The following is a 22,605-nucleotide window of genomic DNA, read 5'->3' as shown; positions in this document are numbered from 1 at the left end:
CTGGCCTGAGTTCTGAGTGCTTCTTCCCATGCCCAGATCTCATGCCCAGAAGAATCCTGGGACAATAAGCAAGCCCTACGAGAATGCTAAGGCTCTGACAGTTAGCTTTTCTAAGGCAAGTTTTTCCTCACAGGCTGAAGAGTGACTCTCATGTCATATAAATAAGTAATCCCCTTACAACCCAAGTGGCCGTATCATCTCTAAAAGCCCGCCATCTGATAGTGCGCCATTACCCATTTTTAGATCCTCCATGATCACCTGATCTGCTCTTCTTCTCTTCCTGGGCAGTTTTATCTTGTTACACCTCCATGTTTTGTTTTGTCTTGTTTTTTTTAAAAGTAAGCTCCAGGCCCAACGTGGGGCCTGAACTCACAACCCTGCGATCAAGAGTCGCCACACGCGCCACGGCGGAGCCAGCCAGGGGCCCCATGCCCGAAGTTTCTAATCTGCTCAACTCCTCAAGGAGCACAGAAACGGCCACAAACATGAAGAAATCGCCTTGCTTTTCTGACCTCAGACTCAGAGGTGAGACTTAAGTCTTCCTTTGCCTTAGTTTGAGCACTGCTTGCTTCTGCAGTGAAGCCCAGCCTGCTGTCATCTCACTGGGTTTCCAAAGGCGCTCTCAGGTCTCAGGCACCTTTAGCTAAAAAGGCACAATGATCAGAAGGTGTTTTGTCATCTAACTACCCGGAGGGGAAAGGTAATACAGATTCTTCCAGTATTCTACAAGGTCTGGAGGAGACAGGAATAAACAACAGGGCCTTCTACGAGGGGCTTGCGTGGCTGCCTTGAGGGCACTCGGTATCAGCTGTGAAGCAGGCGTTCTCCACAGGCCCTTCCGAGCTCAAGCTGAACAGTCAGTACTTTCCGAGGACAATTTCAATTACCTGGAGGGTAGGTCACTGTGGAAAAGCCAAATCAGAAACTTAGCATTGCTCTTTAATAAGCTTGCAAGCTCCTCATAGGAGAGGAGGCGCTGAACATGGGGAGAGGCAGCATTCACTTCTTTTTCTACCACAACCTCCCTCCTGGGTCGAAGGAAACAATTCTCCAGTTATTTCTCCTTTTCTCTTCCTGTCAAGAGACCATGTATGTGTGCGGCAGAGCAAAGCATCGCAGTGCGGTTAGTACATACCATTGCCTTGGACCTAGTCAGAGGGAAGCAATGCAGGCAGCGGGACAGGCAGGAGAAGGGGGGAGAGAAGCGGGGACAGAAACTAGACTTACTTCAAACAGAAGCAACACGACTGAAACAGTTTTGTCTATCTTAAATTAGGCCCAAATCATTCCCAAATTTCCCCCTGAAAGAAACATCATCCCCCTGAGCGGGGAGAGCACTCCATGTGAATTCATCCTTTCTCAAGTTGGCTACCAGCTGCGGCGTGAACGAGGTTTCTTTAGAAACTCCCTCTTCTGCCACAAGATGGCCTCGTCCCGTCCTCGAGGCTGGGATGAGCCCCCTGGGAAAAACCTGGAGCCTGCCCTGCAAAGGCACTGTCCTTTAGGGTACTACGGACAAGTCAAAGAAAACCCAAGTGCTATTCAAAACCACGGGCCTGTCTTAAGCCAAAACCTCACCCAATAGAACTCTCTTCTCTTATCCCAAAGGCTCCACACCTGTCTAACGGATAAAAATGCATCTTCGGAAATGTAGCTGAAGAAAGAGAACAAAAGCCTTCGCAGAGGTACTTGTCCTATGTTGTTCACAAAAAGATGCTTTTTTGTCACCAAGTGAAAACTAGCCCCGAGCAGGAGAACTCCTGGGGTCCTCCTCTCTGCACCCGCCAGCTCCTGATCTGGGACGGCAGGCAACGCGGCAAGCTGGGAAGTTTTCAAGTTTTCCAAGGGCATGTTTTGCTGGCTGGAAAGGCTGTCAGTAGGTACAGGAGACCCGCACCGCTGAGAAGCTGAGGGCTGGACACTGGTGTCAGAGGTCTGAGACAAGCATGCAGATTTAAGAGGGGCTGCGAATTAGAAGTTGCTCTGATTAAGCACAGCATGGTGAGTACCAGAATTCTGCTTCAGGATTCCCCACAGTCTCAACTGGGTACACAGTGAAACTCTGAAGTGTCTCTCACACTGTCAAATCAAACTGTCAAATCAAACGCAGACAATAGCATCAACTTTACTTTTTCCGCTGTAATTCACATGCCTGTCCTACCAGTTTCTCCCGGGCGCCTCAGGCACGGACTTGGGGTTGGGGCGCGAGGGCGCGAGAACCCGGGGAGTGACGGCAGACAGGACGGCTCCGACTGGCAGCTACACAGCAGTCACCTGAGGATTCGACCCCCCAGGCACGGATACCCTACTTCCACGACTATTTGTCTCTGTAGGAAACCAGGTCAGCCTCACCTACGCTCCTTATGAGAACGTATGAATACCAGGGAGAGTCCTTTGTGGTTCTTTACTTTGAATATAAAAAACATGGAAAACTGTTCCTAAGGGCAGGACACACAGACACAGAGTAGTGGTGAAGAGGAGGAGGAGGACAACACGAAGCATCGCAAGCTGCCCCCACACAACCATGCCCCAGGCCAGGTCCTCACTTGGGTGAGGATTAGCATGACATCCCCATGGGGGCCTTCTTGCCACTGCTTTTGGGAATGAGCCCCAAATTCACAGGCCAGCTTTTTGGCCATTGAGAATTGGTACCTCCAGAGACAAGCTTTACTGATTTCTCCTGTAGGTACTGAATGTGATAATGCCACTCAGCAGTTCCTCAGAGCTAACAACCTGCAGAGTTGTGTAGGGAACATGAGGTTAGACGGGACCCTGCCAACATGCTCAAAATGACAACTGAACACACATGAGAACACACAGTCACCACTGGAATTACAAATATGAGAGACGGTCGTTCCTTCACACAACCATCCAGTTAAAGCTCAGGGGTTTGAAATGTGACTATTGGTTTCCTTCATCAGCAAGTGGAAAAATACCACTTGTAAACCCTAAGATACAGGTTCTGAGAGGCTCTAACTGTCATGATCCAGAACGGAGCCTATTTTGGGCCATAAGGGAAAGGGCTGGATCGTTCCAGAGCCTTGGTGGGGCCATAGGCCTTGGACCGTGACTCCTGCGTGGGCCCCAAGCCCATCGATGACCCAGGCAATGATGGTAAAACTCTCCTAAGCCCGGGCACAGTCCTGTAAAGGTCCTTCCTCTGGGAGACTATGAAGCTTAATTAACATAGTTATTAAATTTTGATTCTAAAAAACACTCTTCTTAAGGGGTTTCATTATGTGTCAAGGGTACCAATTTTTAATGTTTCATTTCTTTCTACATTTCACAGAAGCTGCCTTACAGTGCATGCGGCCGGTCTGTAACTGGCCATCCATCCCACCCATCAGTGCTCGCTCGCTCTTACAGGGCAACCTCCTGAAAATGTTCTCATGCTGTTGAGTCAATCAAGATGGTTCTTTTCTAAGTGTTTAAGCTTAATTCTGTGACAACTCTGACTTTCTCGGGGCTTTCAGCAGAACGCTGCTAAAATGCTAGAAAACCACAACTCAAGAGGCCTTCTCATCACTTCGGCACAGAGCACGCCAATGTCCTGCAACATGTCAAGAGACCCATTCTGCAAGCTCAGGCTCTGTCTGGGGGAGGGAAGCGGGGAGAGAGCACACTTCCTTGCAGGGGAGGAATAAGGGAGTTACAAGGACATCCAGAGGGCAGCCTCCCGGGGGGTGAAAGGAGAACGACAGACCACGCGTGGTGCTGAAGGGTGGAATGTCAACAAAACCTCCCCCAGTGTTCTCTCTTCACAGCATGGCGGGGGGGGGGGGTCCCTCCAGCTTCTGTCTGGACCCGGAATCTTCTTAAGCAAAGGTTCCTAGACTACAATGTGCCAGAGAGTAAGCAACTGCTTTCCTTCTAGTCAGGTAGAGCACAAGTTGAACCTTTCCACAGGGTGAGAGGCTTCTCCTGAGTTAGAAAGCTGCAACTACGGTGAGGGCCCATCACTGGCTGTCAGGCGCCCAGCTGGCCCGGGGTACCACTAAGACCCAAGCTTGTCAGGGGTGGCCAAGCTGCTACCAACTCAGGCACCTGTCTCCTTAGAAAGTCTGAGTGCGAAGCCACCCCAGCTGACACTCTGGCCCTGATCCTGTGAGTGGCACGGGCAGAACAGAGCTCACGGCCCCCAACACTGGTGGCTCGGTGCCCCGGTGCCCCAACAGGAGAGGAGATGCTCCCAGCCAGCTCTAAGGCCCGACTTCAGCAAGGGCTCAGGCCTGGTTCAGCAAGCTGACTGCACTTCCGGCTCAATTTTATTCTGATTTTATTTTCCCTTTTACTAAATGTACCTTACTGTTACTTCCCTTACTTTAATGCCATATTTGATTTGTTGTGTTTATGGATTTAGATAAACTGCATTAAAAACATTCTGAAAGAAGGAAGGTCTGAAAAAATATGGGTATCGCTGTTACTGACGTCTCATAAAATCTAACCCTGAAAAAATTAATACTTTTTTTTTTACATTGTTCTGTACTTTTAAAAGCCACAAAACACTGACTTCTAAAAGGAATTTGTTTAACTTTAGTGGTTACTTTTCCCAGGTCCCAAAGAATAATTCCTACCTCACATTGTTTGTGAAGCCTCGAATAGGCAGGGAGTTACTTCCTCAGACTGTAAACCCACCCGGGCTTGGGAACCCCTCTCCTCCTGAGCCACAGAGATGAGAGCAGAAGCAGCTACCAGGGAGGGTGCCGAGCCCGGGAGGAGAAGCCAGGGGCTCCTCGGTGCCCGGGCCCATCCGACTGGCCTGGCTGGTCCTGCACAACCACCCCCCCCCCGCCCCCACCCCCGCCAGAACTCCAGGCCCAAGAGTCAGCCAGATGGGGGCACTCCGTGTGCCAAGCCAATCTTGAAGCGAAAAGAGGAACATGGAAGGTGCCAACTTCCATGTGAGGGAAAGCCCTTGGCTGTTCACTTCTAAAGAGTCAATGCTGGCTGAGCAGTCAGGCCAGACACTGCTGACTTCCACTTACCATGATAACCGAGACCCCGGTGGTGGTGCTGTTCTGTTTGGGGAGCGCGTTATTAAAGTGCTGTTTGAGTTTACCTGTTACTTCAGCTTGCATATTATTCTCCTGGGAGGCATCATCCTACAGGAAAGAAAAGAATCAAATACCATGATTTCTGATTCTCACACCTAAATTTTGTTTTCTTTAATAGTCACCCCCACCCCACCATCTCTTCCTGAAAGGGCCCATCTTTATCACAGGGGTAGGGGAACAATGACCTTTTAAAAATAATTACTGTTGTGTAGCAGTCCTCTGTCCTCAGAAAGACCCCAGGCCATTTGCTCTGTTCCTTAAGCCTAGACTAAGCTGAGGAGAGAGCGCCAGTCTCCAAGAGCACAAAGGAGGACACTCTTTTAGGGCTTCTGAGACTCTCCCCGTAAGACATAAATCCCACAGAATTTAGTACAGATCCCTCCCGTGGAAACATCAAAATTAATGAAGTTTATTATTTTAATCAAGAATTCAGTTACTTGTTAGTCTTTATTGCTCATAAAGAAATGTGGCATCTCAGCTACTTGGGCTAAGACCCAAGTCACCTGGCAGGATCCAGGGAGGCTCATGCCCGACGTCAGGATGTGTGGGACCACAGAGATGGTGGAGAGGACCAGGGAGACACCCTCCCCAACAGGCTAGCAAAAGCCCTTGGCTACATACATTAACCTCACTTTCGGAGCCTCTGGGAGTAAGGGAAATGCAAACTCTCCCACCAGCACCATTTAATGGATCACATTTACCCTAAACCCTGAGGCACCACCAACCCCAAAAGAACTCTGGTCGACATCAAAACCCCTCCAGCTGGCTCCAGACAGGGACTGTGTCAGCCTCCCTACCCATAGCAGGAGGTCTCCCGTGACTCTCCTGTGACCATGCGCCATAAAGACATAGGGATCAGGGTCTGAAACACGCTCATCCCTGGACAAATCCTGAAAACTCCCAAACTCCAGAAGCGCAGAAGGCAAAAGGTGAAAGGCTCCTAAGAGAGCATCCCGACCAACTCTTTCACTTTGTAGATGAGGAAGACGAGGGCCAGAGAGGGCCAGTGACTTGCCCAGGTCACTCGCAGAGCAGGAGCAAATACTCCGAGATCCTCATGCCAACTGCTTTCTCGCAGAGAGCTATCTGCACGCTACTGGCTCATGAGAGAAAACAGCCAGTCCGTCGGCCATGGGACTTGGATGCAGAGCTCTGCATGCACAAAAGCCACGGTGAGGAAGCATGCTGAGGGCTACCCAACGTACGGATGTGCCTTCCCTGAGAATGTGGGTACTTACTGACACCCAGGGGTGGCTCAGGATTTCTCCCGCAGTACACCGAGCTTCGACGTTCACCTGAAGCATCTGACTGATTAATTCCTGGAAAAAGAAGAGCACAGAGGAGACGAGGTGGGGAATTCCAGCATACACACGGAGATCTGAGTTTGCACCACATACGTCAAAGAACCAGCCAACGCAGCTGCTCAGCCATTTCCACGTCACAGCTATTATCACCCACACGCCTGCGGCCTACCAGGCCATTCCACACACACGGATGTCTCGCGGCGGCAGCAGCACGAGAGAGAAGTGCTCTCCAGGGTCGACATTAAACCAAGATGTTCTCTCCTCAGAGTTCTGGTTATTATCATCATTCCACAGTGTAAAACCTGCAGTACTGTTCCTTTTGGCAAGTCGGTATGTCTCATTCCCACACTCTGATGGGTGTCCAATACATATTTCTTAAATAAATGAAAGAACGAATGTTTAGGGCTTAGAGGAACACAGGAGGGTGGCAGGGGCAAACTGGGAAGACAGCCAGTCCAGCCTTCAGAATCTGCTTAAGAGCTTCAAGACAATTATCACATGATCTCACTGATATGTGGAATTTAAGAAACAAGGCAGAGGATCATAGGGGAAGAGAGGAAAAAATGAAACAAGATGAAACCAGAGAAAGAGACAAACCACAAGAGACGTTTAATCTCAGGAAACAAACTGAGGGTTGTTGGCGGGGGGGTTGGAGGGTTGTTGGCGGGGGGGTTGGAGGGTTGGGGTAACTGGGTGATGGACATGGGGGGGTATGTGTTGTAATGAGCACTGGGTATTAGGTAAGACCAATATGTTAATTTTTAAAATTTTTTTAAAAAACTTAAAGTTTCAGAGACTATACTGTGGAATGAACTCAAAGAAGAAACACACACTAAAGGTCAAGACAGACCTGGAACTTACTACCAAGAGCTTCAACAGCCCCACGAGACAGATGAGGGCCCCTCGACAGAAGGCAACCCACAGGAACAAACCCAGATGGGTACCTTTGCTGAGTCCGTGATGTTATCCCAGTAGGGGGCTGGAAACTCCAGCTTCCCTGCCAAGATCTGGTCGAAGAGATCCTCCTGGAGATTGTTCTCACTAGGTCAGTGACATAGAAATGGAAGAAAAACCAAAGTCATCATACAGTTTTTCAACAAAATGCTCACAGGAAGAGTGGGGTGAGGAGTCCAGTCTCTTCGGCTTGGGCATTTCATATCTCAGTTGCACTTGTTATTTTTCCTTTTAAACAATGAGCTAAAGAACATTTCCATAGGCCTAGGTATCAGGGAGAGAGAGGACGCAAGACTCAAGGAATGTGTTTAGTGGGTACAGTTTCAGCTTGGGAAGACAAAGTAATTTTGGAGATGGATGGTGGTGATGGTTCCACAACACTGTGAATGTACTCAATGCCACTAAAACTGTACATTTAAAAATGGTTAGAATGGCAAATTTTATGTCGTATATATTTTGCCAAATAAAAAAAGGACTCAAGACAAAAATGGAATCCACAAATAATGTCAATTCTCATTTCAGAAAAAACCACGTCAGCATCTGCCCTCACTTAATCTCTCGTGGCAATCAGAGTGGAGAAGCAGCAAATCTGAGTCAGATCTCCTTGCCCTTCCTCTCTCCACTTTTCCAATAAAACAGCCAAGATTAGTGAAACAGCTAAGAGATGAAAAAGGCATAAGGAGTCCAGAATCTGGATACAACATGCACGACATCATTAGCTGGAACTTGACATTCAATGAAGCTCCACCTGAAACAAAGAGCCCATCCGAGAACGGCAACAGGAATGGCACAGGCTGAGGTGCGCGGACCTTGCGGCTGCCTCCAGGTGGGCACCCGTCCTCATGCTGGGCCTAAGTGTGCCACCCCCACAGGTGTTCTTGCACACGCAGCTGGTGCCTAAGGAATCAGTGAGGACTTGACTTTCGATGGAAGGAGCATGGAAATGTGCAAACACTGCCGGGAAAAAAATTCAGGATGCTGGATGTCCCCAGCCTCCCAGAAAACAGAGCCGTGGAGCCACCCCATGCCCCCCTCACTCGGTGGGTGAATCAACAGCCTGAGTGAAAACAAAGTCAGTAGCTTTTTTGGCCATTACCCAGCCTTACTGGAGAACTCAGGATGGGCTGTTAGGGTCAAGATCAAAATCCAGGAGTGGACGTCCAGTCTCCGCTGGCAAGTGTGCAACCTTTCTCTTGTGAGTTCCCAGCAGGACCCCTGCGGCCTGTTGCTCAGCGTCCTCACACAGGACCCTCCCCGGCCTTCTCCACATAGCCCAGTCATGCTAACGGCCCTCTCAGAGTAAGCAACTGTGGTGTCCAAGGAAATAAGTCATTTAGGGCAGTGCCTACAGACAAATTCTGGGGCCGTCTGATGATGTGACGAACCCATTCCTGTTCAATGAACAGAGTATAGGCAAACCTCATTTTATTTGTGCTTCACTTTATTGCACTTTGCAGATACTGTATTTTTTACACAGCAAGGGTTTGTGGCAACCCTGCTCTGAGCAAGTCTATCGGTACCACTTTCCGACAGCATTTGCTCATTTCGTGTCTCTGTGTCACATTCTGGTAATTCTCACAATACTTCACACTTTCATTTTTATTCTATTAGTTATGGTGATCTGTGATCGTTGACGACAACTTGCTAAAGCTCAAATCGTGGTTAGCATTCTTTAGAACAAAGTATTTATTATCATTATTATTATTTTTTAAGTAGGCTCCACGCCCAGCGTGGGGCTTGAACTCACGACCCTGAGATCAAGAGTCACAATCTCTACCTACTGAGCCAGCCACGCACCCTGTTTTTTTTTTTTTAATAAAGCATTTCTAAATTAAGGTATGTACCTTTTTTTTTTAGACTTAATGCTATTGCGTACTATTTAACAGACTATAGTACAGTGTAAACATAACCTTTATATGCACTGGGAAACCAGAAAATTCCCTGGACTTGCTTTACTGTGGTATGTGCTCTATTGCGGGGTCCTGGGACTGCACTGGCAACATCGCCGAGGTATGCCTGCAGCCTGTGAGCTCTGTGAATATCCGTGGCATCTCACCAGGCCCAGCTGAATCGACCTCTGCTAGCCCATGCAGTCTGGGTCAAGAGGCACACTGAGCAGAAGTCAGGCCAGGCAACCAGGCGAGGCAACAGGTCCCCAGGGCTGTCCTGGAAAGTGCTTGCCTATGAGGGTGCACAGACTCTTTCTTTCTAAGTGTCTAAATGTTTTCTTTTTCACCGTTATTTCCCTACTGACTGAACTCAGTTCAACTCTCCTTCAAAATGAGTGAAGGAGGCAAATAAGAACACAATGAGATTTTACAGACATCTTTAGGAGACTGGAGGGACCCCAGGAGACCATGTTAGAAAAAGATGTTAAAAATCACCCATTTCCAGAACTGTTCCTGTTAGCCATCCCTATTACTCATCTTCCTTTTGTTTTCTGGAATGCCAAATAGCTTATATTTTGTTAATATATATGGGTTTCATTTTGTTAATAAACAGCTAAAAAGTTGGAAGTGTATCTGCAGCAAGTCATTTAGGTTCTTGGCAAAATAGTCTGAGTCAACAAACACCAGCCTATAGAGTCTCAGCAATCAGACGGCATGTTTTTAGGGTCCATGCCGAGAAATGCAAGCGCTTGGAGAGTTTCAGGCCACCCCTTGCGAGAAGAACAGAAAGCTAATTTCTCCTTCTAAACAGTCACAGAGTAAAAGCCACTCCGAGTAAATCTACACTGGACTTACTAACACATTCACACTCCACAACACCGCTGAGATGCTTCCGGGCACCTTTAAATCCTAAAACAACAGGAGTCTGAGCACACTCCCTCTTTTCAATGGCAAATTGTTTAAGGTCTTAGGAGGCAACTTTAAATGTTGTAAGCTCTCTCTCAAATGATGTTCAAGCATTTCATTTATGGGGGGAATGAGTGTATGTTTCAGAAAAACAAAATTATCAGTACAGTCATGGAAATATCACTTTATGTCACTGGGACCATGGACAGACTCCTTCACCATAACTAACCTTGTGGTTGTAGGACCAGCTTCTGAATATAAGTCAGCAGCTTCCATCATGCAGCTTGACTGCTTTGATTAGCCAGACTCACCTCCAGTTCCCACAAAAAAGCTGCTGTCCACTGAGCAAAAAGTCACAAGAGATACGTACTGTTCAATCTCAGTCTCGCTTTTGTTAAAGAGTAAAAAGCAAAACCAAATAAAAAGCCCGCAGACTGCCCTGGCACGTGGAAACGCTAGAGGGAGTTGTGAGCACACATTCCTCTAAACTGATCCCTGATAACCTTTCCCAACTGATCTCAACTTGGGTTAACCTAGGAGGGAAACTCTGCTATAATTGGCCCCATGATTATGTGCCGTCCAAACACACTATCCCTTGCACTTGACTAGTTCCTCAAACAGGCCATCACCCAAACCAGCCAGAACCCAATGGAACTGTAAATGTAAAATGGCCACAAGTTACTCCACTCCATGAACAGACCTGGTTAATCTTCTCTCCCATTTACTCTAGGCTCAGGTATTTGACTTCATTTGGTCAGTGGGACATCAATCAACAAAGGTGAGTCAAGCAGAGACTTAGAAAGGTGGTGGGCAAAGGAGCTTGCCCTCTCTCTGGCCGCTTCTGGGGATCCTATAAGCCACCATCATGTGAAACCGAGGCTAACCCAACGAATGCTGAAAGGCACCTGACCGAGTCTTTATCTGTGGTTCCCGCTGACACTGAGCCAACTACCAGGCATGTGAGTGATGAACCACCAAGTCCCAATTAGCCGGCCCAGACCAGAAGAACTGCTCAATCAAACCACAGAACTGACTGACAGCTCTAACTTCTGGAGTAGTCTGGTAGTCTGCAAAAGCTGACTGCTGAAGTGCAGCAATCCTACAGTTCGTGTAATCCAGCTAGGCAGTGGCCCTGATGGAAGACCGTGATGTTGACGGCCAGGCCGAAAAAGCTTCCCACCTGCAGAAACCCAACCCCAGCCACAAGGACAAAGTCCCACTTAAACACTCCATCTTGCATTTAACCTTTGTGATTTCCAGCCCTCAAAGAAGCATGTCTTCATGATTTTAGTTTATTCTTCTTGATCAGTATTCTGGTGATGGATATCTTTACACCACAAGGCTCTCAAAAGTAGAGACTGACATCTCTGTGTCACTCTTGTGTTTACTGTAAAAAAAAAAAAACTGTTCAACTCAATTGAAAACTGATCATTTACAAAAGATACACCTTCCAACTTTTCTGTAGGTTTGAAAGCTTTATAATAAAATGTTGGGGGAGGGGCGGTGAATTAAACCTATTGAACTTACTGACCTAATACCATACCATAAATACGACATCAGAGAACATGTATTGTTTGCCATTTGATTCCCAATGCTTAGAATAGTGCCTGGCACACAACGGCTACTCAAAAGTAGTTGCAAAATGAACAAAAAGAAGGATGAAAATGAGGAGAGCTCAAGAAAACTCAGAAGAAAATCATACTTGGCATCATTAAATGAACTTCTACATCCAAGGCATTCATCTGCTCCAAAGAGGGAGATGGAACAGACCAAAAGAGGCGCTGCGGCCAAAGCCCTGCGCTCCCCTCATGTACACACTGCTGGGGTACTGAGTGTGCCCTGGGCCACCTATCACACACCCTGACGTGTGGCCACTCCCACTTCCCTCCCCCACCCAGGTGAGCTATGCGATTACCAAAAGTAGGTCTGTTTGTTCCCAAGCCTATTTATGCTGAAAGTATTTGAAATTCTACTGCATTAAATACTATGTAAACAGATGAAATTAATTTTAAAAGAAAGAATTCACTGTTTCTATGAATCTATGAGAACTAAGTTGAACGCTTTGGAAAGTGAGTTGTTTAAAAAAAAAAAAAAAAGACCTGCTGTCAAATTAAGTAGGAGAAATGACTATTAAGAACAAGAAAAAGGTTTGTTTACCTAGAAGGATCAGATTGCTTCACAAGCATCTTTAACTCTTACCACCCTTGAAAAAGACTGAGAATGGAAATTGTAGACATTGGACAATGGGTGTGTTTTACAGAAGAATAACCATAAGAAACTCAGAGGACCATACACGAAGCAAAGGCCTTGGCCTCACATCAAAAGTGTGGTCAAAGAATATCCATTAATAGGTTGTAAATTAAGATAAAAAGTGAAAGGTATGCTTATAGAATTTTTAACTGACATTTTTATTGACTGATCGCCAGGATGATCTTTGTCTGCTGATCAAAGGGAGAGAGTTCACAATTCAAATACTGTTACTCAAAGAGCCACTGACCTTCGGAATGGTGGGAATCCACAGAGAAGTATGTATGTGATCACGCCTGCTGCCCAAATGTCCACCTTCAGGCCATAGCTGGGAAAACAGAATGGGTGGAGGGGGAAAAAATAAAGATATTACCCCCAAGGACCCTCCACGTTACTGGAGGACTTGCCTTTGTTTGTTATGAAAAAGGGTTTTCTCGGTGTCAAAGCGCTCATTTCACGTAGAGGAATTAACTGCCCTTTGGACAGAGGCATCTACTTTTCTCCCAACCCAAATACAATCTTGGGGACTACCTCCGTATTTCCAAGACTGGCCTCAGGACAAAAGTCCAGGCCCATGGCTCTTGGACACAGAAGCACAGAGTCATGATCAAAGTCATGATGCAGGTAATAGTCTCTCCCACCCTCCGCCTTCCCAGGAGGCCCGTGAAATCGCAGCTGGAGCAGCACATACCTTTTTCCACCAAAGTGAAAGTACCAACCAAAGCCACCAGGAGTCTTACCCAGTTTCAGCAATTATTTCTGGAGCCACATATGTCGGTGTGCCACAGACTGTATATAAAGGGCCTTCCACCACAGTGGCCAGCCCAAAGTCTCCCAGTTTCAAGGACTTGGTTCCGTCAGGATATTCACACACCTGGAACAGAAACCAGCCAACAATCAGTAGTTCCTTTTCTCAATGATTCCAAATGCGCCCCTGGAATTAGGTAGAAATGACACAGATAGATGTATTCATCAACTAAAAAAAAAAAAAACAAAAAATCTCTCCCTGTGATAATAACACCATGATTTATTTTTGATGCTTTAAAGCTCTAAGTCTTTTCTTTAGAAATTTGGCATGATTGCATGAAATCTGAAAGACTGTATCTCCCATCTTTGTAAAAGGCTCCTTATCTAGGAGTATAAGGACCATGTGCGCATGCGGACACAACAGCTGGGGTGTAGGCAGCGGCTTACCCGATGTGGCTTGAGAGGCCTCTAAACTCAGAAGCAGGAAACCGACCGCTGTTGCATGCTCACGGTGTGTGAGGTACTCGACAGTCTCAGAAATGGTATTTATTAAAGTGTCCACTAAAACACTCGCACCTTTAGTTTAGAACATAAAATTTGGACTTGTTTTTTGGACAGTCGATGATGAATATAAATATTTCACAGGGGAAAATTGTGTTAAGTTTAGAAAGAAAAGAAACTTTGGGGACAGACAGCCTGAACCTGAATAACCAAGCGCTCCCCCCGCTTCCTGGTTGCGTGACCTTCGTGAGTCACTCCCTGAACATGTTTCCTCACCTGTGAGAGACGAGAGTAGCCCCTGACCCATGGCGTTGGTGTGAAGAGACCAAGCCTGGATCAGGGTTCAATGAATGCTCCTTCCTTTTCCCGGAAGGACTGGCTGATAAGGTCATGTAAGTATCATACTGGAAGCGGTTTAACTATGCTGGTGAAGATGTGAATGCGCTTTGGTTACATGAGAAGCAATCTTTCTAGAAAACATTTCAGCAACATGTGAATTTCTTAAAAATTATTTATGACCCTTGATCCAGTAAATCTGCTTCTAAGAACCAACTCTAAGGGGATAGAGATGAACCCAAAGGTTACACACAAGCCCACCAATCTCAGAATTTATGTTTTTAAAAAACTGGAAGGAACATAAATGGCGAACAGGACAATGACTTCATAAATCATGGTACATTCCTATAATAAAATACCATACAGTCACTAATAAGCACATTTCAAATAAGTATTAATCCTATGGAAAATATTCACTGTATTACAGAAAAAAAGAACATTCAAAATTATATACTAAGCATAATACACAAAAACCTTCCGTTTATTTTAGGTGGTAGCACTGAAGATTACTTTAGCTTTCTTCTTTATACTTTTTCACTAGTTTCCAAAATCTTTACAATGAACATGTATTGGTTATATAATCAGGAAAAATTAATGTTACATATAAGCAAACTTTCCTTATGGGATCAAAGTCTGAAAGTTACATTCTAAATAGATGGTTTTTAGATTTAACTGCGTAAACTTTAACGTATTTACCTAGTCATCTCCTGGATATCCATTTTGAGAATGATGAATTTCAGAGAATAACTGCAGAGATCTAATCTGTAATGTCTTTCTCTACTTTTATATTTTTGTTCTATTTAGTTTGCTTTTCCTCATATTTTACTATGAACCGAACCAGACCCTCACTCAAACCACTGCTTACTAAAGGATGAACAATTTAGAAAATTATGTTTTTTCAAGATAAGCATGTTAATAACATCTTCCATTAGTCTGATACTTAATGGGGGGAGTGATTTATATAGTACAGACATCGTGAAAAAGCATCACAACCTCAGGGCTTCCCCATGTCAGTGACATCCGATCTGTAAGGCATTTAAAAAGCAAGACACTGAAATGCCTTCCTTACCTGCGATGTCCTCATCAGTTTAAGAAGAATGTTTCTCACCTTAGTATTTTAGTAACTGCTTCCACATTATGTACTAAGTATACATCCCCAGCACACATCTTGATGACTTTCAAGTTTCAGGGGAGTCATGGTGAGGCTGCTGAGTCCCTCACAGATATTTATCACTCTGAATCAGCCACAACTCAGCAGAGGCATATTCAAAGCTACTAATGATTTAGCCTGAAGCAAGAGAAACCAGGTTCTCAGTCATGCCAGGGTCTTAGGATGACTTTCCATCCATTATGTTTAATGTAAACATTAACGAGAACAATCCGATATAGAGAATTACAGTTAGAATTTATGACGCATTTACTGAAACCCAGACTTCAGAAATTCCCTAAGTAATTGCAGCGATAAGAACATTCTAAGCAACATTATAATTTTAAATGTCTGTATCATGAAAGCAAAAAAAAAATTTTATTAACGTCATTGTTATTTTGTTTTTACAAGTTTAAAATACACTCATTAGGTACATTTTTTTTTGAAAAATCGTGTTTACTTTAGACATGCAATTTATGGATGCCCAGGGGTATTTGAGGGTTATTGTCAGATACTCAGAGGTCCCCAAAGCCCCATTTCTCATATTCCCTATAAGGAATTCAGAGTCAGATGCAGGAGCATAAATAGAAAGGTACTGGGCAGTTCATAATCACTGAATTATGTCTGGGCAAGTGGCACTCCTTGGCTAAACATCAAAAGAGAAGTGTCATAAGGAGCAGACAAGCCCAAAATAATACTTTATCTGATTCATCTCTTCCCAACACTAGACACAGAGGCAAATATGTGAAAGATAATATGAGTCTGTTTCAAAATCTTAGCTGGAGACTCTCTTCAAAGCAGGAATATGTATAAATCTATACATACGGAGGCACATTTGTGACACTGCTTTAACAGACTGACGCTGACATACACACATATGGCATTGCTTTGAGAGGCTGATTTTAAGAAAGAGCTGAACGAATACGCAGAGGGACTCCAAAGGCCTTCTGTTCTGGCAGAGCGCTCCGTTCTCGCCCCAGTTACCGACATCCTCACAGAACTAGAGAGATTCCAATGTTTTTTCCACACGTTATCTCACTGGACCTCAGTCAGAGTCACCCCCCTGGGTGAATAGGAAAATAACTGTTCTGTTTTACAGATGAGGAAACTGAGGCACAGAGAATTCAAGTTACTAGTAGCTACCAAGTGGGGATTGCAACCAGTACCTTTACCATCCCACGGCACCATCCTGCAACAGGTCTGAAAGCGAGAGAATAGGCCTGGCAGAACGCCGACTGCAGCCCACACCCACACACAGATGCTGAGTGAATCCCGACAATCACGACTGTGAGAACTCCAGCCCCGCAGTGTTCAGATGCCCCACCACCCCCTGCAAGGTGCTCTGTCAAAAGTTGCACTCAGAATGCAAAAGTTTGAAATGAGGAATGCAGATCCCGCGTACGAAGTGAACGCTGCATGTTCTCTACATAAAATGTCAACATCATGATTTAGAAGAGCTTCAGATATGAGAAACCAACCCTCTTCTCTCCCCGGTCCCCAGAACTCCTGGAGAAGCAGAATTTATCACTGGTCTCTCATAGTTAAGTCTGACAGGGCACCACCAGGCTGTAACTCACAGCGTTAATGGCCACCCCTGTGCTCCCTGACACGGCGACCCATACATCTCCGCTGGCAGGGTTTTAAATTATGACCCTGCTCCTGGAGAAGGGGATGCAAATCAGATGTCTGAATGCTCTGGTGCTTAACAACGGAATTCGTCTTCAGGGTAGGAAGAGGCTGACAGTCACTCTGTTGTATTTACTTTTAGTGCCTCAATGGCACTTTCTCATCCTAGGGCAACGCCGACCTGCTGACGACACGTACAGTCTGCAGAGTGGTCTATTTAAGTTCTCAATGGCAGCCACATATTTTACTTGGATATGTGCAGCTAAGGGCTTCCAAGCCTGACCCTTTTCTATCACACATTAGCCTCATGCAGACATCCATTTTATCATCTTCTTCCTTCCCCTCCCCTTTGGGTCGCAGAGTGGGGTTGCTGCCGGCCTTGAAGACGGGCGAAGACTCATCCAGGGCAAGTTAGACTGGATGAGGAAGTTGGTTCCAATTTCCTGGTTACATTCTGAGCCAGGTCATGTTGGAGACCCTGGTCTCCATCATGTGACAAGAGAAAAGGAGGCGGTGTTAGACTCAGATGTTCCACACATTGTGAGTGGAAAACAGAGGGCAGGGGAGGTGAGAGTGGAATCAAGGAGAATGGACACTCCCTGGCTTGCAGGTGAGTTCACTACAGCCTCAGTCACCTTCCTCATGGGGCCTCAGCAATCAGGGCTGCAGAATGGCGGGGGGGGCTCCACCATAACCTATTGTCCTTAGGGACCTGTCGCTCCGTATCTCCAGAAAACGTCCATAGCCACCAACACTAGGGTGAGGTGCGCCATGCAGCAGGGAGAAAGGGAGGCATCCTCATTAATACCACGGCATGTGCGTGTGGCCACAGTCAGAGAAAGTCCTGTTACTTGCTTGTGAAGCCCCTGGCCAGCCTCAGTCCCGTGGTGGAGGAGCCTGGGCCTGACAGACACTGTAAGGTCATAACGGCTAAGAAGACTTTTGAGGCGAGAACACCATATCCTCACTTCTATCCTGAGGCCCAGTCTACAATTCTGTCTCCATTCCTCCTTAGAGTTCATAAAACCAAGTCTATAATACATCTTGTTTTACACAGAAAGGATATTTATTTTCCCAATAGGAAAATCTAGACATGAAACGTAACTCCTCAAGGCAGAAGATGGTAAGGAAAAAAAAAAAAAAACAACCTCACATACTTCTAAGTGGATACTCAGAAATCATCAAATGGTATTACCAAAAGGGGAAAATGGATTAGCAGAAGGTCCCCAGGATGACCTAAAAGCCTCAACTTCAATGCATATTCCTCTCAACAATTATTTGCACAGTGCAAGTATGAGACAAGCTGTAGACTGGAGTTCAAGTGCAGCCGCTAGTTAGTGAGTGACTGCCACGCTCAGTCACCAACCATTTACTCCACATCCACCGTGTGCTTCCATGGCACTGTCCAGGGCACTGGTGACATGAAAATAATGGAGACACAGGCCTTGCCCCTAATGGTGCTTATCTAGAGAAGGAGTCACTCAAGTACATGAGAAACTCAACCACACCAGAACATGGAGAGCAGAAACTAGAGGTGGCCTTGACTGACTCTGTCTAGGGAGTCAGGAGTGATGTCAAAGAAGACAAGCCTTTTGCTCACTGTCTTATGAGAGGAACACATTTACGGCCACACTGCCGAGAAACAGGACATGGCAAATATAGACCAGTATGGAAATAAGCAATAATAGGTAATGGGGTTGATAAAGTTAAGTCTTAACTAATGGCTGGGGATGGGAAAAAATTGGAGTTTGGATTATCATGATATAGAGTACTCAGATAACCCCATCTCCTAAGCAGTAATGATGACAATACTCTGCCCTGAAAGGTGGAAATAGATGAAAAACTGGTCTTGTGTGTGTATGGGGGGGATGTGCGCTGGTCGAAGTCCCTAATCAGCTTCTCTAAAATTCCTCTACTGTGTAGACACAAAGGTTGGCCCAATTAGCAAGCTGTGTTTCCATAGGCCACCATGGAGGTGTTGCTAAATATGGCATGAAGGTTGACTGCCACTCTGGACAGATGGGTGGGGAAGGGTTAGTAACAGGAGGGGAGGCTGGAAGGTAAATTGGGACCAGATTATGAAGCCCTCTGAATGCCACAGACTTTCCTCTATAGAACAATGGGACGCATGAGATTTTTCAGCCAGAAAAATGAGCATCTCTGAGTCTCAGTTTCTGTACCTGCAAAGCTGAGATAAATGGACTAGATTATTTCCAAAGCTCTGTCCTGCATATAAACGAACCATCATATTCTATTTCTGTCTCCTATAAGCTCCTAATTCTATCTCTAACTAAATCTTCAGAGGTTTTGCCTCATAAAATAATTTTCTTTCTTACCTTTCTTTAGTCAGCATACCATCAATCAAAATGTAAATAGAAACATGTTTTCTAATGTCTGATAAACAATAAATGCACAAATACATACCAATTCAAGAAATCCATTAATAACCTATGATCATTGACTTGAGTCATGGTGATTCTCTAAATTTAAAAACTCTCAATCCCTTATTGCAGGGTTGGTACAGACTCTAAAGTGATATTGTTTGCATGTGATCATGTCATTTTAAAGGAAGAGAGGCATGAATTAGAACAAAAAAAGCAGAGATGACATACCAAGAGGTTCTCTGGCTTGATGTCTCTGTGCACAATGCTGAGACCATGAAGATACCTGAGGGCGTTGGCCAGGTTGTACACCATCGCACTGCCGTCTCTCTCAGTGTACTTGGTCGAAGAGGTAATTGCATCAAAGAGATCTCCCCCCTGATGGACACATAAAAGGACACAGCAAAATGTCAACAGTGACAATCCTATGGAGGTAACAAAGAAGGTTCGTCAGCCTGGAGTAGATGAAAAAATGACACAAGCCCATGAACAATTATTATAAATAACAAAAGTTTCAAGGTAGCAAAACATGTTTCCAATTAGGGTCTTCAAGAACATGATAAGTCTTAGGATTTGGCACCAACGAAAGCTCTTGAAATCTCTCCATCCTCTTACTTTGACCAATTCCATCACCAGAAAGAGCTCAGTAGCTGTTTCCATCTCCTCAACCAGCATGATGATATTTGGATGTTTCACCCTGCGCAGGATGGACACTTCGTTCTCAATCAGGTGCTCCTGTCAAAGGAAGGGTTTAGAGAGGTGGGTCAGAAACCACGGAACCCTCTGCTCTATCTTTATATTCTGGAAGATGCACTACTGTGGACTGGATGCCGAGGGAAGCATGTCCCTTGGTGCAAAGACAAAACCAAGGACAAGTCAGTGTGACGTGTCATTGTCACTAACAAAAAGGAACTGATATCCTTTAAAGTGTCCCTTGAAAGGGCTCAGTGGTGCCACCCCAGCACATAAAACATACTGCCTTCTTGTCTCTTCATTACCTCCAACGCCTTACGAGGTCATGACACTGAGAAAGCTTGGGCACACAGCACTGTGCTTTGTGATTCAGCTGAAACCATTTTTTTTTTTTAAGAGAGAGAGAACGAGAGAGAGAGAGAGAGAGAGAGAGAGAGAGAATGTTAAGCAGGCTCCATGCCCGGAGCAGAGCCCAACACGGAGCTCAACCTCATGACCCTGAGGTCACAACCTGAGCTGAAATCAAGAGTCAGATGCTTAACTGACTAAGCCACTCAGGTGCCCCTGGAACCACTTTTTGAGTATACACTCAAAATCAAGATCAAGTATCCAAGGAAATTTGCATGTGTATGGAATGTAATCTGAGCATTAAATTTCCCGTTTTTAAACCATTACTAATATAAATTTGAATTTCATGTCGAATTTATGAGAAAAAGAAAAGTTCTCCCTCTATGGCTGGGTATGGAATCACTCACCAGAAGGATGTTCCTTACCGTCTCGTATTTCAGAAATCAGGAAACACAGAGTACCACAGAGACCACTGCTTTCATTTTAACTCTAACCACTTCCCTGAAAATACTACCTGATTATCAATCCTGGTGAGTCATGCAACTGGGATCAGCACTGGAGCAAAATGTTCACCCACAGCATTAAGGAATTATTCCCAATACACCAAACATGAATCATGAACAACTACTGCTTTATTTTTATGAGACATGAAAATATTTCAATAATATCACATTTGTTCATCCTCATTAGCTATAACAATGAATTATTTTGAACTTAGGGTATGCTCTGTTAAATTAACTGATTCCCCTCTGACACGTTCTGGGTTTTCAAATATAACTTTTACATAAAACATAACCATATAAGAGATAGTATTGGCTACCTAAATACACACAGATGTATACACCCATGTGTGTGTCCCTCATATTGTCCCTTTCACCTTTGCAATCATGAATCTCAGCACTAAATTCAGTGTTCCACTGCAGTGGTAAGATAATCATCTCTAGGTCAAGATGTCATTTAGGTTCTCCCCTTATCTTCGTGCATCCATGTGGACACGTCTTTTTACTCTAAGCCACCTCAAACAGTCTGACAACAGATGAAGTGTACATTACAACAAAGGAATGAAGAAATCTGTGCAAGTTCCTGCCCACATGGGCCATTTCCCCAGCGTTGAATGCACCGGGCTTGTCCAAGTAGTCACTCAGTAAATGTTGGCAAATGACAGGGCAAATGCTAAACCGAAGCAGGAAAAGAAAAGAACCAACACTTACTAGGAATCTAGTCACTATTTGTCAGTCTCTCTGCAATGAAAGTACTTGTGGTGCAATGTCTTAACACTCTATCCTTAGAACAGTCTTCTGAGGGAAAATGCAGACCTAGGTTTCTGACGTCCAAGGCCGCATTTTTTGTACTATACAATATCACCTTTTAAAAATGAATGCTTCAATAAAAGCCAGAATTTTTCTAAGTGGAAATGATATCTGCAAAGCGGGAAATACTTAATCCCTTGAAAAGAAAGGAACGAGAGGGAGTATTACAGTGAGTTGGGGGTCAAGGCAGAACCACACTAGGCTTGTGCAGGGAGGAGAACCTATACCCCCCCTTCATGAGCAGGGGTGGGAAGTCCACGCCCAGCTTGGGACTCAGCAAATGCTTCCAGATCTCAGACCCTAACAAACCTTGGCTGGGAGGCCGGGCGCAGGGCTGTGCACCTGTTTCCAATCCCTTATGTCTAAGTTTCAGAGCCACAGCACCAAGCAGTGAACAGTGCCCTGGTCCCTCCCCAGGGAAGCAGCCGTACAGCCAACTCCTTGCGGCCGCAGAGACAGACTCAGCAAACGCTCCAAATTGCTTCACTTGCTTCGAGGCCTCTGGATCATCTGCGCCAAGTTTGCCCTTCATCACACTAACAAGCAGAGTTAGATGGACTCTCGTGAACACGTAAAGGTGAGCAAATGCATTCCTTTCACTCTCTGTGAAGCCGAGACAACAGGAGTACTACCGCTGCAGTAAGAGAGGCATTTTATTCTCAAGCTAAACAGATCTATCACTTCAGCTCCACCCCACCCTCCCCATTGCCTCTGAAGTTGGAGGAGTCTGTAAATGCCCCTCTGTTCAGGGGCTCGGGTAGGGATGCTGAGAGTGACATGTGTGAAATAATCCCCCTCACCAGTACCCCAGGAGCTCTCTCAAATTCCAGTTAAAATAAGAAGTCTACCACCTAGGGAGACAACACCTCTCAAAAGTTATCTTTTTCAATAAAGGCTCAAGAGAAAGTCTTCTGGGAACTGTGCTGTGGAACTTCCCCTCGGCCCACCAGCTCCGCGACATTGGGAATACTGAGCAAGTCTGCAGCACGCCGCCCACCATCACTTGTTAGCCCCGTCCAGGCTCTCCTCCACGACGGCGAAGGTTCTACGTGCTTGGTGAACGTTTCTGTCGGAATATGGGGGATGTTAGCCTTTGTCTCCCCACCTCTGCCCGTGCCTGTAAAACTGTCCGGGAAGGAACAATCGGCTTTTCAAATGGATC

The 22,605-nt window shown here is 45.5% G+C and overlaps 1 protein-coding gene across 9 annotated transcripts in view; it reads right to left on the bottom strand.

Annotated features, from left to right (window-relative positions):
* The window catches only part of DCLK2 (doublecortin like kinase 2), a 142,590-nt gene that overhangs the window by 3,610 nt on the left and 116,375 nt on the right, over window positions 1-22,605 (bottom strand). For 4 of the 9 annotated variants that reach the window (XM_045798854.2, XM_045798855.2, XM_045798856.2 and 1 more), the window contains 7 exons: window positions 19,708-19,827; window positions 19,324-19,470; window positions 13,095-13,228; window positions 12,605-12,682; window positions 7,303-7,399; window positions 6,293-6,373; window positions 4,986-5,102 (listed from right to left, as the gene is read on the bottom strand). In XM_045798854.2, the coding sequence (XP_045654810.1) occupies window positions 4,986-5,102; window positions 6,293-6,373; window positions 7,303-7,399; window positions 12,605-12,682; window positions 13,095-13,228; window positions 19,324-19,470; window positions 19,708-19,827 (774 nt within the window). Of the gene's footprint in view, window positions 1-28; window positions 5,103-6,292; window positions 6,374-7,302; window positions 7,400-10,382; window positions 11,495-12,604; window positions 12,683-13,094; window positions 13,229-19,323; window positions 19,471-19,707; window positions 19,828-22,605 lie in introns of those variants that run through there. The other 5 variants (XR_006779870.2, XR_015726505.1, XM_045798858.2 and 2 more) reach the window with 4 other exon arrangements.

Source organism: Ursus americanus, chromosome 13 (assembly GCF_024610735.1).
Source record: "Ursus americanus isolate L20-20 chromosome 13, mUrsAme1.1.p, whole genome shotgun sequence".
NCBI lineage: Eukaryota > Metazoa > Chordata > Mammalia > Carnivora > Ursidae > Ursus > Ursus americanus.
This window is presented reverse-complemented; position numbering and strand designations above follow the sequence as displayed.